The sequence below is a fragment of the Lynx canadensis genome, chromosome C1 (genome assembly GCF_007474595.2).
Source record: "Lynx canadensis isolate LIC74 chromosome C1, mLynCan4.pri.v2, whole genome shotgun sequence".
Taxonomy (NCBI): domain Eukaryota; kingdom Metazoa; phylum Chordata; class Mammalia; order Carnivora; family Felidae; genus Lynx; species Lynx canadensis.
Window position 1 is genome coordinate 147837334 of NC_044310.1, and position 19520 is coordinate 147856853.

General features: G+C 43.2%; 1 protein-coding gene across 10 annotated transcripts in view; it reads left to right on the plus strand.

Moving 5' to 3' along the window:
• PKP4 (plakophilin 4) overlaps window positions 1-19520 on the plus strand; it is a 241491-nt gene that overhangs the window by 206321 nt on the left and 15650 nt on the right. For all 10 annotated transcript variants that reach the window (XM_030325382.1, XM_030325380.2, XM_032594411.1 and 7 more), the window contains 4 exons: window positions 11408-11591; window positions 14700-14817; window positions 16282-16473; window positions 16666-16839. In XM_030325382.1, coding sequence (XP_030181242.1) covers window positions 11408-11591; window positions 14700-14817; window positions 16282-16473; window positions 16666-16839 — 668 coding nt within the window. The remainder of the gene's footprint in view (window positions 1-11407; window positions 11592-14699; window positions 14818-16281; window positions 16474-16665; window positions 16840-19520) is intronic.

A 19520-nucleotide genomic window follows, 5' to 3' on the forward strand; every position in this document is an offset into this window, starting at 1 on the left:
AAGATGCCTCTCCTCTGCTTTGAATATAATAATTGCCCAGCACCTGCATTTTGGGCCACATCTTTACTTGCAGGGAAAAAAGGGAAAACTACTTTTTGCCAGGTGTGTTTTCTCAAGACAGTATGGCTGTCATTGTTAATTAAAATGGTCCTCTAATATGTAACAGGATTCTTGTGTTTTCTTCATTTTGTTGAATATTTTCCAGGTTGAAACCTAATGAGTTTTTCTTTTAGTAATTGCTGATCTATCTGGTGCTCAGGGTGAGGTTTTTTTTATTACAAAGATACTTTTTGCCTTTATTGTGCTTCAACTTGAAAGCCACATGAAATATGGTTGTTCCTGGTTGGGTAATAAAATGAATGTCTTCTAGGCCACATGCTATGGGTGGAAAGTGGGAACATCTTGTCACTAGAAAAGATATGTTGAACTCATTTGCTCAAGATAATTAAATAGTGTTTCTAAGCCAGGAAATATGAGTGTTGAGTTATTGAGCATTCTGAAAGCATCATTTTTTAAAAACTATAGAAATTGATATTTCACAGAATTCGGAGGCCTACCTTTTTTTCTTTTTTTTTTTTTTTCCATGTACCGGATGTCCTAAAACTACCACATTTCTATTATCCTTGTTAACACTGGTGTTAAATACCACAAAGTAGCCCTTGTTCTTGAATAATAATAGCCTTTGTTTAAATGACTGCTATATTCACATTCTTTCCAATTTAGCAAGTGATTATTCATCCATATGGCTAAGTACAATATTTCCACACTGTTTATTTTAAAAATTTTTGGATGCTAGCAGTGGATTTCAGACACTATGCAGAAATTAGGTCTATTCCCTTACTGATCATTAGCGCCATATTTCTAATTAGGTAATAAATTAATAAGGAAATGATAGTCCTGCACTAAGGAAGGGTGGATAGGCCAGACTAAAGTTTAGCAAACAGTAGGATGTTCTATAAAGAGCTGGGGCTTAGTGGACATGCATTCAGCCATTTGGAATGTTAAGTGCCATTACAGAATGAAATAATTTACTAAATATGTCCCCTTGGTCTAATTATTATGCCTTCAAAACAGTCGTTTGTTCTTTGGTCCAGAGAGGAGTTGGCCTATTACTTTCTATCCTGCTTTTTGTGGACCGCTAGAGCCATCAGGAGCTACATGGGTAGTTTCCACAAATGTAGCAACATCTCTTCCCAGTTCTCAGCCAAAGTCAGTGGGATCCTTACACTTGGATCCCACTTTATAAAACAGGAGCAACAGAATCATGTGCTTTCTTATTCACTGAACATTTCAAACCATAAAAATTGGTAATAAATAACATGACAAAAAAGTTTAATAGGTAACAAGACAAAACGGTGTATTACAGATGGGACAACTCCTAATTCAGAGTCACAACTTTGAACTGGAAAGGGCCTTAAAGAAATCTATTCTTTCCCCCATATTGTAGATGAGAAACAGGGATCCAGAGAGACTGAGTCCTGGTTGTGTTCCTGGCATGCAGCTCTTCCTTCCTCCTCTGCCTCTGCCCCCCCACCCCCGCCCAAGCCACTGAAAAGTGCTGAGCAGGTGCACAACTTGGGGGTGCACCTGCCCATTTTCCCTTACTCTTTCAAATTACCACCAAAAAAGGAAAAACAAAAAACAAAAAAACAAAAAACTCTGAATTTATTCTCTGAATTTTATCTGCGAGTACAGAGAAGTATGTTTGAACTTGGCCACTAGCACAGTCACATCAAACTACCGATAAGGTATAAAGTGTTAGGTTGCTTAGAAAACATGAAACATGATTTTTGTCTTATAACTATTTCAGGATTTATAGTTCGAGTATGAAAAGATTCAACTAATAAGATGAATATGATCTTCTTTTACACGTAGGCTTTTTTTTTTTTTAATGTTTTTATTTCAAGAGAGAGACAGCATGAGCTGTGGAGGAACAGAGAAAGATACAGAATCCGAAGCAGGCTCCAGGTTCTGAGCTGTCAGCACAAAGCTGGATGCAGGGCTCAAACCCATGAACTGTGAGATCATGACCTGAGCTGAAGTCGGACGCTTAGCCAGTTAAGCCATCCAGGTGCCCCTTATATGTAGGCTTCTTAAATGTCAAGCAAAATGAAGCAATCAAACGGGGAGCCTCAGAGGTCCCTACAGAACTCAGGTGGTCAGCTGTTAGAGTAGAATTTCTCAGTACAAAAGAGACCCCATAGTGACACATGTGTTCGGTATATTGGAGAACCAGTATATTTGAGAAAGATGAGGGCATATGATAGAAATCTAAAAAAAAAATGCCCAAGAGAACCCAGCCCAGGTCCCCTGAGTACCTTGCAGTTTCTGAGTCTATAGAACTTCTCATGGCTGAGGACTAGAGATACTTTTGTCTGTAAGCTGCTTCTGCTGGTACCAGATGACGAGGTTGGAGATTTAGTGCACATGGAAAAGCACATTCCTGGAACCCATCAAAGCCAGACGTGGAACACATCACTTCAGTGACTTTTTCTCAGGCAAATCTCTAGGATAGTGTAAGTGACCTAATTCTGTGCCAGAGGCTGAAGTACCCTGAAGAACAACCAGGGTGGCCACATCACTGCCCTCCCTGCCACCTCTGCATCCCTGTGATTCTCTTGGGTATATTTTTCCTTTGTGCGACCTGTTCACTTTTACAAACTCCCCCTGACAAAAAGAACCATCTTTTACATCCCTTACGGGCAATTCTCAGTCAGCATTTCTGAATTTTAAGCTGATTTATTTTCAGCGGAAATGCTTTTCCAGGGTACAGAGGACTCTGTGACTACATTATGTAATTAATCCTCTCAGCCTACCCATGAAGTTGGAAAATTACCTGAAATAAAGAATATGTTGAAATGTAAATGTGAGTCTGTAAACGGATCTCTAGAAATTGATAGATCTTTTCAAAGATGCTGTGATCCACCACCTTTGTACCTGAAAAATCACAGAAACGCAGGCTAACCCTTATGGTCTTTAAAGAGTTTAAAGATCTATCGCTGGTGTCGTTCGGCAGGGAAAGAATTTAAACAGCAGGAGCAATCCTCTTCAAATTGAATATGTAGCCTCGGCGGCTGGCCCAGGCCATCATCAACTCCACACTGCCCCTCCAGGGAAGTCTCCTTCTCCCACACCACCTAAGCACCCTCTCACTACTGCTGCTGAAACCAGCGGTGGTGACCACCATGCCCACAGCTGGGCGTGAGGGAGCTCTTCCATGTCTGACATGGAGTATGCATTAGCTGTGTGCAGGAAATCGCGGGGAACAACCAGGCGAGCAAAGTAAAGCCCACCCAGCTGGCCGGGCCAGGCCTCCTGTGCGACCCAGCCCTCCAGGCCGCTGGACTGGTCCACCACCTTAGTAGCCAGCTGTGCCAGCCAGCAAGGAGGGCAGCAAGCAGGCCCAAGGCTGGTGGTAGGGTAGGAAGAAGGAAGCCATGAGCCATGCCTTTCAATCTGGCCCGGGACTGCGCGTTCATCTGCTCTGGGAGTCCCTGCACACGGTTCAGCAACCCCTGCTGAGGCAGTAGCATCTGAGGAACCCTGGGAGCGACTATAAACCACCATGACTGTCGTTTCCTCAGCATTTATTCAGAGGGAGGAAAAAGGCTTTTCTAGGATTAAAGACAGTACTTCTGTCCCACTCATAATAATTGCTTTCCCATTATTTCAGTTCCATTTCAGTTTCATAATTTGTTCACAGCATTCCAGTCCTGGTGGAAAGCTTGAGTGATTTGCCTGAAGCCACAAATGGTGGACATTTTTCACTGTATTTCTCTCTTCCCACTGCCCCTGGATTTCCTCATTCCTATTACACCTCCAGATCCTCACACACATGCCGAACCAGGGCTCAGCTTGGATGCTACCCTCCCCTTGCATCAGGCTCCAGATTCTCATCACAAGCACCCGCCCTTCCTCTGTGCCTTCCCGTCTCCTCACTCCTTCAGGTCCTCATCACATTCCCCCTACAGTGCTTCCTGGGACATAGGCTGTGCCCCTTCTGGTCCATCAACCTCCCCCTCATCCCTGGGATCACACCTGTCCCTGCCTTCCACACTTCCCCCCCTTGGCAAGTCTTCATCTGCAGCCCCTGCCCTCCCCTTCCAGGCCAGCCCAAGCCTCGAGGCTCTTCTACTCCTGCTCCTCCCAAGCTGGGTTTCCCCAATCCCAGCCTGCTTCTCCCTGGCTTCTGCCCTTCATACTCCACCCTGGATGCCGTAGTCCTCAATCCTACCACACAGAAAAACATCCAGGGAGAAGTAGCATGGTGTCAGGAGTGACTGGGTTCTGGAGTGAGATCCACTTGTTTCTTTCCAGCTCTGTGGCCCCAGACAAATCACCTCACCTGGCACCAGCTTCTCCAGTGTAAACACAATACCTGCTGCTTGGTGTTTGTATGAGGATGGATGTGGAGTGCATAGTGCAGACAACACGCGAGCTGTGTTCGGCACTCTTCCTACTCTTGGATGCTTTGTGATGGCTGCCTCATGCTGTGACCATTTGTGGCAAGGCCTCTGAGAGCAGAGGACTCGCCTCCGGGTCTCTACCAGCACTTTCCAAAACACGTATAACGTAGGACACATGTAATTCTGAACTTCCTAGTAGACACATTAAATAGGATACAGGAACAGGTCTTATTTATGTTAACAGGGCAGTTTATTTAACCCAACTCTTCTAAAATAATCATTTCAGGGGTGCCTGGGTGGCTCAGTCGGTTAAGCATCTGACTCTTGATTTTGGCTCAGGTCATGATCTCATGGTTCATGGGTTCGAGTCTTGTATTGGCCTCTGCACTGTTAGTGCAGAGCCTGCTTTGGATTCTCTCTCCCTCTCTCTCTGCCACTTCCTGGTTTGCACGCTCTCTCTCAAAATAAATAAACTTAAAATATAAAATAATGACTTCAGTTTATAAGCAATATAAAAATTGAGATGTTTTGTATTTATTTTTTTCATGCCAAGTTTTCATACTCCACTGTATATCTTAATACTTTTGGCAGATCTCAGTTTGGACTAGCCACATTTCAAGTGCTCAACAGCCACATATGGCCAATAGCTACTCTGTTGGACAGCACATATCTATACCATGCTTGGGTATAAGTAACATGCATCTGAAAGGCATGAGCTGTATAGCTTTAATGGACAGGGACGTAGGAGGCCATAGTGTGACTAGATGTAGTAGCCATAGAGTCACAACATTTCTCTCTTCCCAAGAAAAAACCTTAGAGCTTTGTAAAAACCCTAACAGGTGTTAGGGGAGAGCTTCGGGGGCAGCTGCGATGAGAAGAAGTGGAGAGGTGTATTTGCTAGATCATGAGTATTTCAGCCAAAGACTGTCTAGGGGAATAATAACGGAGGCATGTGCAGGAGCAGGCAGTGGCCCTAGATTCAGAAGCCCACATTCCTGCCTCGTTATCCACAGACTGAGTTTGCGAGATGCACACACACTCTGACCTTCGTATGCAGTCTGAAACTTTGATTTTCTGTATTTTCACTATTAGCCTAATATTTCTATCCCCACTTATCAAGAATACTTGCAGGGTGGGTATCCCCGCACCAGCCTATTCCAAAGAGCACACAGATGCAGAATTGCTAGGGGCGAACAAAGGCAAATATCAGAACTGAAGCATAGAAACCAGTCATGATGCCTCTCTGTGCGGGTATGACAGTGCCTCATCTGTCCTCTCATATAAAACTCCCCCCCTCTTCCCCCACCCCCCGGCCTCCCGAAGGCTTGGGCAGTTCTTTTTACCTCTTGTGAAAGACATCTTGCGAAAGAGCAGGACTGACATGACATCGACAACAGACACCAAGAATAAGGCTAGGTTGTGGAAGAAAATGCAGGAGCATGCCCAGTGGTACTGTTTGAAGTGCGCTAGTTCTTTGGGCTGCTTTATGTTTCTTTTTGCAATGTCCACAAATATTTGTGGGAGGGGTTTATAAATTAGGAAACTGAAAAAACTGAATGCCGTATAAAAATTAGTGATTTTAGATTTCTTCCAAATCAGAAAGGAAAACAATTGTGTAAGCTGTTATATATTTATGCTACCAGAGAAATAACGTTGTTTGGTTGGTGTTTAACGCCAGTTAAGAAATACGTTTTTCAAATAGTGCCATTATTTTAAGTAATCAGTAAAATCAGGGGCGCCTGGGTGGCGCAGTCGGTTAAGCGTCCGACTTCAGCCAGGTCACGATCTCGCGGTCCGTGAGTTCGAGCCCCGCGTCAGGCTCTGGGCTGATGGCTCAGAGCCTGGAGCCTGTTTCCGATTCTGTGTCTCCCTCTCTCTGTGCCCCTCCCCCATTCACGCTCTGTCTCTCTCTGTCCCAAAAATAAATAAAAAATAAAAATGTTGAAAAAAAAAAAATAAAAAAATAAAAAATAAAAAAAAAAAAATCAGATTATCAGTTGGTTGTTTGAATAGCTATAAAGCTAGTTTTAAGTGTGAGCTCTTTCAAAATTCTGCAGCGTAGGATTTATGGGAAATAATATTTTAATTACTTTATTCATTCTTTGTGGGGAAAATGAACTTTCATCTCTCATGGCAGTATTTCCTTGCAGTTATTGGTTACTCATAATTGTGTGTGCTTTTTCCTGTGGTAGAGAATAAGCAGCTTTTTCTACAACAGTATGCATGAAATTCTCTAATATTTTCTAAATTAGTTTGTATGTGTATATTCTTAGTTCTCACAACAAATAGCTAATTGCTTTAAATTAATAAAAAACTCAAGTTTCCTAAACCAAATTATAGTTTATTTTTAACTTTCCCTTTAGAAACCAGGAGTATGCTGCTAAATTTTTTTGAAGCAAATTTCTCATTAGGACCTCAGGAGTTGGAGGTTTATTATGTTAATGGAGAATGCTAATCCTATAGCTCTCTCTTTTCTCAACAGTCTTGCTACATCTGGGAGTTGGTGTATTTTCTATTCATTACTTACTGCTCTAGCAGCATTCTTCCTGACCCATTAAATGAAGCCTTAGACAGACTAAGTGGGGAGAACATTGTTTTATTACTACTTTAGTGAGGTGGAGTACACACAGATATTATTAGCTGGTCTCAAGAATGGTGCTTTTTACTTTGATTGGATAAGCCAAATTAATCATTCCATAGCTAAGGCTTTTAAGTGTAATTGAACCTTCCTCATCCAATATTGGTTGATTGGAACTGTTTAGTTTTTCCATAACCTTACTTTTGAAATAGAAGGTGGGGAAGAAAAAAATCCCTGTCTTGAGACTTGCTTTGATATTCAAAGTGGCTAGTTTAAATCCACACCCAGTGCTGTAGCTCTTTGTGTTACCTGGAGAGGTGCAAGATTAGAGGGATAATATAATTCAGTGCAGGATGATAAAGCTGCCTTGGTGTGGGTTCTCTGAAGGCCACAAACTTAGGAAAAATAGAATCTTTCCTTTTTTCTGGTCAAGAATAATTTTGGACATTTTTTGAGGTTAGAGAAAGCTTGTAGTAGACTGGTTTTATGATGAGTAAGTCATCTCAGTTAACCAAAAGATAGCCTTGTCACCTGGTCTACAGAAGGGTTACATACTTTTAAACACTTTAACATTTTATAATTGGGCAACACAGCTTTTCTATTTTGCAGTTTTGAGGGGTTGGGATTCTGGCACGTTAATTTAACTCTTCTGTTTATAGAGGTAAAACAGAAATGGGACTCTCCCATCCTCAGAGCTAAGATGGTTTCAACAGCCATCTCTTTTGGTTTTCATATGAAAGGCAAACAAAACTACGCTAGCAAATTCCCTTACAGGTACAAAAAGTTGTTCTGACCCTCTCCCCATAGTTATAAACCTTAAAGACACTCCTGAATACTCAGCTTAAGAGAAGGCATGAAAGGGAAGTAATTGTGAACTAAGTCTGACAGACAGGAAATAAAAGGGAAATCCAAAAATAAATACATGCTATTAAACTGGATCCATTAACAACTATTTTTGAGCACCCATTATGTGCCCTGCTTATGTGTAACAAGACATGTAAGAGAATGGATGATGGTAGAGTATTTGTTCCTCTTGTATTTGCCTGATGAAATTAAAATTAAATTTAGAAATACAAATACTCATCCTTTAAAAAAATCAACATGTAGAATTTCAGTCCTACAAAATAATTAAATGGGAATTTAATTCATTTTGTGCAGCTTGACTCTTTAAGTTACTATATGTAAAGCACACAATGCCTGGCACAGAGTAAAATCACAGTAAATGGTCATGTTACTATTGTTTGTATTGACCTATGCACATTTATGCTGTTCAATCCCATGTAGATAAGGGCTAGTAGTAAACTGTAGAATGACATATAACTCCACTGATCATTCTAAATGCCTGATAAAAGAAAGAGCAGGACAAAATTCTACCTGCACAGAAAATCAAGGAAATCCATAAATCTAGGAAATAGCCTCTTAACAGAAGTAGGTCTTAGCAGGAGCCAGAAGTGGAGGCAGGAACCATGAAAAACAAGATTTGCTGCTAGTGATCAGAGAAATTCTAGGCATCAACTCCTAGATCCATCATGCTAAAGAACCACCCCTCTTAGTCATGTTTTCACATGTGAGTCTGTGACTCACACTGTTTCATTTTCTGTAGCTATATATGTAATTTTATACCTATAGCCTATAATGTAACGAGCTTTCCTTTCCATAAGCCTTGCCTTACAGTTAACTTTATTAGAATGCATTTATTCCATGAAGTACAACATAGCGTATTAGAAGATGCCACTCTCCCTCATGGTTGAATTCTGTGGAGTGAGGAATTTGAAAACATATTATAAAATTGTCAGGGGTGGTTAGGAAATGACCCTTCCCACCCAACAGTATCTGGGCCGTATGCTGCCCTGCGGCTGGCTCACGCCCCAGCAGTATCCTGGGTGGAGTATGGCTGTCCTCATTAGCAGAAAATGTTAAAGCCCCGTTCGTGGCAGCCTTTATCGCCCACCCTTCTATGCTTCAACCTTCTCTTTCTTCCATCTTGTCTCCCTTCTGCTATCTCCAAGGACTCATTTTTACTTGTTAGCTCCCAGGTCCCACCCATGGTCATCAGTCCTCTGATACCTTTCCCCTGAAACAGTGCTTTTCAAATGTCTTTTAGACATGAACCCCTTTTTTCAAACAGAAACACACAGTGCAGCCCACTATTGAGGACAGATAAGTATGGAGCCACTCTGGGTGAATCGGGGTGGGGATCTGGCAGCCTGCTGCCAATTCTCCCCCCACACCTCACATGGCTGCCCCTGAGAGAGTCCAGTGAAACCTCCAGAAAACAGGTAACACAACCTCCCTAAGATTAAAACCTCCCTGGATTAAAGCCATTTTATATAGAAACATGGCCAGTTTTATCAGAATCCATGGAGAAATAACTCTGCCTAATGAATTTAAGTTCATTTCATAAGCACCCACAGTGTATGCTACACTCTTTACTAGAACCTATCTATTGTGTGCCATGTATTATATAAGCAATGGCCTGTAATGGTGGACACAACAAGCTTTCAGAGACAAAGCAGTGTCTTTACTTTCCTGATTCCAAACTGTCTAAACTCCCCTCCCATTTGGGGCCTAACTAGATGAACCACTGCTGAGCCTGAAGTCCTTTGCTAATGGTGAGCCATCCCACCCCAAAGAATAAGCAGAGAAAGGGTAAAAGTCCTTGGGGGACAAAGGAAATCCATCCAGCCAGGTCCAGAAGTCAATGCCAAGTGAAAGAGGAAAGGAACCAGGCACAGGGCAGAGCAGACGGCTTTCCCAGCCAGAGCCCAAGCATCAGCCTCCATTACCAACCATTCCCTCAACAGTGTGGGTAGGTCAGGGCAGACCTGCAGGGAAGGGGTGGTCCTCTCTCGGCTTAGAGTCAGAATATCAGTTTACTATCTTCACTCCAAGCCCTTTGTCTGTACTTCTCCATCTTCTAAAAGGAAAAGGTCCCGTCAGCACTGTCACACCTCCCTCTTTATAAAGGTCCCCACCATTTCTCCAGGCCCTGAGAAGGCTGAGCAGACAAACTGTGGTTACCATGCACTGGAGGCAGCGGTTCTCCCAACCCCCTTGATCAGTCATGTTCACAAGCCTGACACGCTCCCATGGAAATGGGCAGATTTTGCCAATTCCTTCCCCTTCACAGGGCCTGAAGCATTTTCTTTTTTTTTTTTTTTTTGGTCGATAATTCTAAAAGCACTGTTGTATGGGCTTTTGAGCATCTTGTCAACGATGCATCAGGAGTGCAGGGCTCTGAGGGACGTCAGGACCTCAGTGCCAGCTGCCCCACCTCTCCTCTACCTACTTTTCTCTGACTTAGGAAAATGCACTGATGTGAAAGGGTCATAGAGTAGGTATAATCTTGAATTTGCTCTGATATAGAATAATTATTAGAAAATATATGTACTGTAACAATAACCCACCTCATAGTTGATACAGAAATAAAGACACTCTAATAGGCTTACAATTTAAATAATACTCTCATAAGCTGCATTTAAGTCTGTTGTTCAGTCCTGATATGAATTACAGTAGGAGTGACGTAATGTAGCGTCAGTCTCCCCTAGATCCAAAAAAGGAATGGCAGTAACTTGCACGTGGCAGTAAAACTCTTAACATGGAAATAAAAATGTTTAAACCTTATCTGAATGTGGAGGTGAAACAGATGTAACCACCCTCTATATATGTTACTGCAAGCATATTTAATCTTGAGCTTCGGGGCACCTGGGTGGCTCAGTCAGTTGGGCGTCAGACTTTGGCTCAGGTCATGATCTTGCAGCTCATGAGTTTGAGCCCCGTGTCAGGCTCTGTGCCGACAGCTCAGAGCCTGGAGCCTGCTTCGGATTCTGTGTCTCCCTCTCTCTGCTCCTCCCCCACTCTCACTCTCTCTCCCAAAAATAAAATAAAAACATAAAAAAAAAAAAAAAAGAATTAAAAAAAAAAGCTTGAGCTTCCCAGTAGGAAGAGGAAGCATGATGTAGAGAAACATGTCAGTCTTTTGAGAAAGAATTTTTTTCCATGTACCGAAGTCTAAAAATGGTTTTGCCACACAGAGCATTGAATGTAAGGGATGATGCAGTGAATGACAGCTTTATGACACCCACAGATGTGTTATGTTTGTATGTTTGTGCCCCTTGATTGGATTGTGCCCCCCCACACAGAGTAGCTCTAATTTACCCTGCAGAAGCCACAGTCATCTTGTCTGATAGATACGGTCGGCTCTAAAACTTAAGAGATGGACTGCTACGGCTTTGTGATGGGCTGCCAGGAGCTCACATATGTTCACTCAGCAGCTAGTAGAGGTCCACCCCTGCCTGATTGCAAATTCAGGCCATAGATTAGATTTGGAACAGAACGAGTTCACATCTGATGTTTATTTGTTTATTCCTAAACCTGCAGGATCTCTAATTGATAATTGGATTTTTTAAATCTCATTTTTAAGGAGTTCTTTGGAATTTATCTTCATGTGATGCTGTAAAGATGACAATCATTCGAGATGCTCTCTCGACCTTAACAAACACTGTGATCGTTCCACATTCTGGATGGAATAACTCTTCTTTTGATGATGATCATAAAATTAAATTTCAGACGTCACTCGTTCTGCGTAATACGACAGGTTGCCTGAGGTAAGTTCTTTATTTCTTCTTTCCAATTCTTTGATTAAAGAGCATGTGTTATGGTTAAATTGATTTTAAGAGGATTTACTTCATTTTATTAACGTTTACCATGTAGGTAAATGACCACTGGACTCTTATCTTGTGAGTTAAACACCATGAGCACAGACTAGCGGCCTGAAAGACATTATCTGATAAATGACCCTTCTGTGGATTAGTAAAAAGGGCCCTTTCAGTCCGGAATTACTGCCAAAATTCCTGTGTTTTCCACTTTAACAGCATTTTTCTGGTTATCACATCCTGACTGCTAATGTGTTTACAGCCTGGTTTTTGTTTAAATTCAAAATGTGATGGTTAAAACCTTTCTGCTTTTAAAAGGTGCAAAAAGGTGTGTGGTTTAAACAATCATTGGGTTTGAGTTTTATAAATAAATGAAAATGAGCCCAAATACTATTTTAAGTCATTATCTTTAGCATGTGAAATTCATAAAGGCCCCTTTATGGACAGTAGTGCTTATTATTTGCCATTAACACTCATCAGCTCAGTTTCTACCCATTGTCCCAGGCTTACAGTGCTCTGGGAAGTTGAAGCAGGAGCCTTGGGCAGAGTGGCTTCCTGCCCCACTCTGAGCTTCAGCTTCCTCATCTTTAGAATAGGGAAAATAACACCATCTCACACTTGTGAAGAATCAGCTCCATATAAAGTGCTTAGTGAAGTATCTGACACATAGCGCTAACATTTAAGCCATACATCCAATGTAAGGCTATAACAGAGCTTGAAAGATGGAGAGGGAGCCTAGACTGCTGCTCTGAAGCCTTCCACTGTTGTGACAAGTGACTGTCAACCCCCTTGCTGTGGGTGGATGACAAGAGTCAGGATCCTGGGAAGCAGGCTAGCTCCCTAAATCAGATGTGTGCATCAGACGGCAGTTTGTATCCCCTACTGATGATCTGTGGAAGGAGCACCTCATGCTCTCCCTGCCCCTGCATCTGGGGAGAATGTGATCACTCCTCAGCCAGCCTGCCAGGCTTCCCAGAGGCAGGACATACCAGTCAGGTCCCTCAGGTTCAGGACTATAAACATTTGGTGCATGCCCTCTCTGTGAAGTGAGTGATGAATAAGACAGACAGGACCCTGCTCAACAGAACCATATTCTATTGAGGAAAACAATCAAGAAAATAACAATGAATGCCATGGTAATGTAGGATTTATTGGGAGATGATTCTGATGGCCGGGTGGCCCCTCATAGGAGATGAAATTAAAGCCTACATTGAAATACCACCAGGAGCTGCTCATCTGAGAGTGGAGTGGGGTCCGGACACATATTTTAAGTGAAGAGAACAAGTAGTATGAAGGCTCTGGGGCAAGAATGGGCTTACGGCTGGAGCTTAATGAGCAAGGCACAGAGTAGTACCATAGATTATGCAGGATTTTTGAAGTCAGAGGAAGGACTTTGCACTTCATTCCAAGTGCCTTGGGAAACTGACAGAGGGCTTTAATCATGGAGTGATGGGACTGGATCCTGGCTTCAGCATGAAGACTAAACAAGGGCAACAGTAGAGACTGGAGGCCAAGGCTATTGCAGAGATCCAGGCAGATGATGACAGTGGCCTACACCAGGTGCTGGAGAGAGGTAGGAGATAGGGGGTATTTTTCTGGAGGGAGAGCTGACAGAATTTGCTAATGGATTGAATAGAGGGGTGGGGAAAGGGAGGAGATAAGGATAATACCTCAATCTTTGGCTGGATAAATTGGCAACACAGGGAGAAAAAAGGGTAGAGGGGTGAGCAGTTGAGAGCTTTGGCCATGTCCATTTTGAGTTGTCTATTTAGCTATCCATGTGGTAATATCAGGAAAGCAGTTGGATAAAGGAGCCCAGAGTTTTAAAGAGGGGTCAGCCTAACGATAGATATTTGGGAGTCATGCATGGATCCACGGGTTGTATTAAAGCCAAGGGGCAGAGGGAGACCACCCATGAGAATGGAAAGATCAAGAAGGGACCAAAGTAGTCCTGGGCACTCCAGGGGGTCCCCCTGGCTGAAAAGACTAAGAAGGAAAGGCAGCAAGATGGGAGGAAAACCAAAGAAGTGAAGGGTCCCAGGGGCTTATAAAGGAATAGAAGATGGCAGCTGTTAAGTGCTACTGAGAAGTGACACAAGATAAGAACAGAGTAGGGACCACAGATGACATTGTCTCTCTGGCCCCAGAAAAACAAAGATGAAAAGAAAAATCATTCCAGACCCCCTTATCTAGCCTAAGTTTTTGCAAAATCTTAGCATATCCTAGAACCTTTGCTAATACCACATAAAACGAGATAGATCCTTAATATATGGTATCAATTCATGAAGGCAAACTGGTATCAAAATTTTCAATATGGATTGCCTGGCTGGCTCAGTCGGTAGAGCATGCAACTCTTGGTCTTGGGGTTGTGAGTTCAAGCCCCACGTTGGGTGTAGAGATTATTTGAAAAAATAAAATCTTAAAAAAGTTTCAGTATGGATGAGACCTAAAGCAATTTTCAGGGTTTTTTGTATTTGAAAAGATGAGGAAAAGTGTAGCATAAGCAAATGTCCATATTTAATTTGAATATTTATACAACAAGTGACCTTTCTTCTGTTCGTTCATTGAGGAAGCATTTATGACCACCTACTACATGCAAAACATTATAATAGGTACAGGAGCCTGCCATATCTGGTGGCCCAACAAGGGAAGCAAAGCATGTCTAGAAATAACAACCATAGCTAACTGACATACCAGGCACTTTAATAATTGCTTTATATGGAGCATCTCTTCCTCACACAACCCTATGAGGTGATCAATATTCTCCCCTTTTTATATGTGAGGAAACTGAGGAGGATAGCCCCCAAAACAACTTTTTAGGAGGTTAGAAAGTAGGGTGTCACCAGAGGGATACAGAATTCAGATGCCCCTGCTCCTTTCTATTTGGGTTGACAACAGGGAGCTAGTTATTGTGAGTTCTTGAGATGTTAAAATGCCTCCTCACACGGCATCTGCACGGTTGCTGCCTGTCGTCGGTTCTCTCTGGTGTTAAGATAAGGCTCCGTGGCTAAGGAGTAAGCTGTTCATCTCAGCAGCTCCCACGTGTCTCTGCCCCTTCAGGAACCTCAGCTCTGCAGGGGAGGAAGCGAGGAAGCAAATGCGCTCCTGTGAGGGGCTGGTGGACTCGCTCCTGTATGTGATCCACACATGTGTGAACACATCCGATTACGACAGCAAGGTCAGTGCCGGCCTGCCATGCGAGGGGTATGGTGGCAGATGACGACAGCTGCCTGATGCTGCTCCTTGCATGCCATTGATTCTTTCTGGGATTCTTGAGCCTTTCCTCCTCATTAGGCTACACTCCAGATTAAGGGGATTAATTTAAAAATTACAAATTAACAGGGACATGACAACTTAAGAAAATAGCCTTAGAACCATGAAAACTGAGTGACTCCGTGTGGCCAAGGACTTAGTGTGGTGTGGCAGGGTCCTAACTTTCTTTGTGGTTCTTCTGGGCTAATTGTCACGGTGACTGCCCGTGCTGCTGTTGCCTCCAGTCCTGCGTCCCCTGTGCCTAGAATCAGACCCATCTGTATTTGAGTATTACCGAATAAATGTTCCTGGTTGAGGCACTATAACCCACCAACCTCTCTGCCCTTCTTGCCCCAGTGCAGGCCACAGCCCCCACCCCACACTCACATGGATACCCTTCTCTACATCCCCAGTCTGGCCCTTTCAACCCTTCTTCTGTTGCCTTGCTGGTTAGTCTGTTCCCAGTAGGAGCCCCTTCTTCTCCCCTCCAGTTTTCCCCATCCTTGCCCCAGGAACAGTAGCTGAGGAAGGTGGGGGCAAGAAACAGAAAGGAGGGACTAAAAGTGTCAGGAGTTCCAAGTGGGCGAGCTATGGGCTAGATAAGGAGAGGCCATAAATAGGCCTGTGTCATAGACGTGGGTCTGAGAGAAGAGAATGATGAGTGGTAGGCTCAGGGAGAAGATGGGGGAAAAACTCAAAGTGATGGCCAGGTTTTTATTTGAACCTCGTTGATCCGAAAGATGTGCAGATGAAATGGAGAGGAGTAAGCAAGTTGGAAGGAGACCATCCTGGGAAAGAGCTGAGCTTGGCATTAGGCGCTCTGAATGAAGTGACAGTTGGCCTCCCAACAAGAGGTGTGATACAGATTTTAAGAAGCAAAAGACCATGTACAGAAGGCAGATGTCAACAGAGAAAGAGCTGATGGAACTTTCCTCAGAGGGAGGGCAGAGGGAGATGGATGGAAGGGCCGAAGATGGGACTTGGGGGGAGGGGCTTCCCCAGAGAGGGGGTTGCTCGCACCTCTTGCCATGGCAAGGATTCCTAGTGGCGAAAAGGAGTGACGTTGTGGCAACTTGGGTACACCCCTGCCAGTGCAGCCGCGCTAAAGCAGGAACACTGGGCATTTTCTCCTCCAGAGCCCTGCACATTTTCATCAGATGCAGCATTGCGATCGGGGCCACAGATGTACTGAGGATAGCCCTGCACTGTCATTTGGGTATCCCACAGAAATTCTGGAACTGTAATTCTTTCCTTAGATTGTTTCAGGTTCCCTTAAGTAAAAAAGGAGCTCATATTCTACATTTATTTATGACCACTGCAGCTCAGTACAGAAGCATTTTTGCAGTAATGTGCTACGATGGTTTTAATTATACGCCGTGTTGGTTTTCAGACTGTGGAAAACTGCGTGTGCACCCTGAGGAACCTGTCCTATCGGCTGGAACTGGAGGTCCCACAGGCCCGGCTACTGGGGCTGAGTGAGCTGGATGACTTACTAGGAAAAGAGTCTCCCAGCAAGGACTCGGAGCCAAGCTGCTGGGGGAAGAAAAAGAAAAAGAAAAAGAGAACGCCACAGGAGGATCAAGTTAGCATTTTATTTGACATGAAACTCTAAGGTTTCATTTTTCTAGGAGTAAGAAATCACATATTTGGCAAGAAAAAAAAAATTCTCATACAGTTTTTCTACCTAACTATAGCTGAATCCAGCAGAGAGGAATATTTTCAGGAATGTTGTGTTCATTTTGTTTCCATTTCACGTGTGCTCTTTGTCTTTCAGTGGGATGGAGTTGGTCCTATCCCAGGACTGTCTAAGTCCCCCAAAGGGGTTGAGATGCTATGGCATCCATCAGTGGTAAAACCATATTTGACTCTTCTGGCAGAAAGTTCCAACCCAGCCACCTTGGAAGGCTCTGCCGGATCTCTCCAGAACCTCTCTGCTGGAAATTGGAAGGTATGATGTCTTCCAGTTATCTACAATTCTTTCCATCTGTGCAGCCAGATCGATAATGATGGTGAAAAGGACACAGTTGTTTGGAGTTTGGGAAAGGGTGGGAGCACAAAAAGGAGGGAGATAGCAAGTGGTGCTGGAGATCCAAAGATGAATGTGACACGGCCCTCCCTGTACAAGCTGAAGACTAGCAAGAAAAATGTACAGATAGAGTCAGTACAGCATAGCCTTCACAGGATATGTGTACTGTGGCGTCTTGAAAAAGGACATCTAACCCAGCCTGGCAGGTGAGAAAAAGGCAAAGAGGGAACCCAGGAGATGGGGAAGGTTTCCTAGAGGGATGGTGCTACCCAGATGGAATCTTAATGAGCAGAATTAAGCCAACAGAGTGTGAGGTTGGGTATATAGAGGGAGTGATCTAGAGAAAGGGACAAGAGAGGAAAGGACAGTGTGGCAGAGACTGCAGGATGGTTGCTGGGGCATCAAGGGCAGGGCAAGTGTGGCCTGGGTTAGACCCAGCCATCGCAGACAGGTCTGACGGCCAAGCTTCAGAAGCTGGGACGTGACCTGCAGACCACAAAGGCCACTAAAGGGGTTTAAGCAGACAGGTGACACAGATGTGGATACTACTGGGTCCCTTCTGCCACGGTGCAGAAGATGAATTCAAAGAAGAGGAAAATAGAGGCTAGGATTCCGTGCTAGACGTGTCAGGGGCCTGAATTACGGCTGAGGTGGGAGGGAGAGGGGCCACCGTTCCTCTCTCAGATGCTTACAGACATATGGATGATGCACATTACCACATCCCTTTGAAGGTGTGTGACTTCTTTATGAAAATTGAGAGTGGCTTCCTACCGTTACTGTAAGCAGGGTCTCAAAACTTCTTAAACAACCTCTTCCAATTTCCCAGACAGTCCTTGTCTGAAATATTTTTAACCTCTAAAAATTTCCTGACATGTATATTTTAGTAAAGTTATTCTAATGCTTGTTTTTGGCTACTTCTGCCACCACCACCTCCCCAAATGAGAAGCTTTTGGCCACTGTATTATCCATGAGAGTGAAAAGCACTGCTCAGGCTAGGTATGGTTTCTTACGTGCAGTCAGCTGCTATAATGAATGTACACAGATATTTACGGCCTAGTGCTAAGCCAGTGGGTTATTTTGTTGTTGTTCTTAAGTAGCTTAGCATCTAAGTGCTGGCTCTGGACCCAGACCCCTTGGTTTTGAATCCTGATCCTTCCACTTATTAGCTAGGGGCCTTGGATCTTCTCTCCTCAGTTTCTTCATCTGTAAAATGGAGATAAGACCTACCTCATGAGGTGGCTATGAGCATTAAGAGAGATAATAAATGTGAAGGACCTAGGACTGTGTGTGGCACATAAGTATTGATAAATATTTATGTTGGTGACCCAGTGTTCACATCCAGCTTATTTTATGACAATAAATAATAATTGACATAGACGTGATTTGAGTTGTGTTGAATGGTCATTTAGTGAATGTAAGTTAGATGGCAAGCTCACTTAAAATATAAATACTGGGGTACCTGGGTGGCTCAGTCAGTTAAGCATCCGACTTCTGCTCAAGGTTCATGGTTCGAGCCCCACATCGGGCCCTGTGCTGACAGCTCAGAGCTTGGAGCCTGCTTTGTCCACATCTCTCTGCCCTCCCTTGCTTGTGCTCTTTCTCTCTCTCAAAAAATAAAAATAAATATTAAAAAAAAATTTTAAGATAATCCTAACCACAGATGCTATCAAGTCAGAGGCTAAATTGGGAGTGGTGGTGCCCCAGAAGGGAAGCACTCTGGGCTGGGCTGAGCCAAGTGGTCTCCACATGAGCCAGGTGTTGGCTCTGTTCTTGCAGGTTTCAGAGAGAAGTTGAGAATGCTGCCTTGAGTGCTTTATAGCAAATCAAGTATTCCATTTCCCTTCCCCCTCCCCCATAGATTTCACCTGATTTAGAAAAATAGGAGTATTCGTTTCATATAAAGAATGTTAATAGGGTCTTTGGAATGAGTCTTTTCCTCTTGTATTATTTAAGTAATCTGTTGGCATTCAAGAAACTGAGTGGTCAATCATATATTTTAATGTTCAAAATAATACAAAGGGCTGGCAGATCTTTATCCTTATGTCTTGACCACAGCAGGAAAGTATTAGATGTTTCATGAGCAACATTTTTCAACTTTCCTAAATTTTGAAAAACAATTTGCATTGGTAAAAAATGTCAATAAAAGCTCAAAACAAGATTAAAGACCCAATTTTCAAATGCTACTTTTTTTTTTTTTTTTTGGTTATTTCCCTGATGACTTAGCTAGCATTCATTTCCAATTCAAATGGTACACATGCTGAACAAACTTGCCTCATAGTCACAAAAGAATTTCTTGACTATGAATTTAAAAAAGCAGCTAACTAATCTTGAATAAGAAAGCATCCTGCACACAAATATACTTACTTTTTCACCAGTGTGTGTGAATTATGATGCTCAGTGTTTCTGGAGAATTCCTTTTCTTCTGAGGCAAGGGCTTTTTTTCAGTCAATCTCTTTGGAAGGTCACTGAACTCTAAATATTGTTGCAGAGAATATAGGAAAAGAATGACTTGATGGAGACAGGTTCTCCTGTAATGTGCAGTGATCAGTTACTGTCTCTGCCATCCTATTTATAGCCTCTGGACCTGGCATGGAGCCAATTGC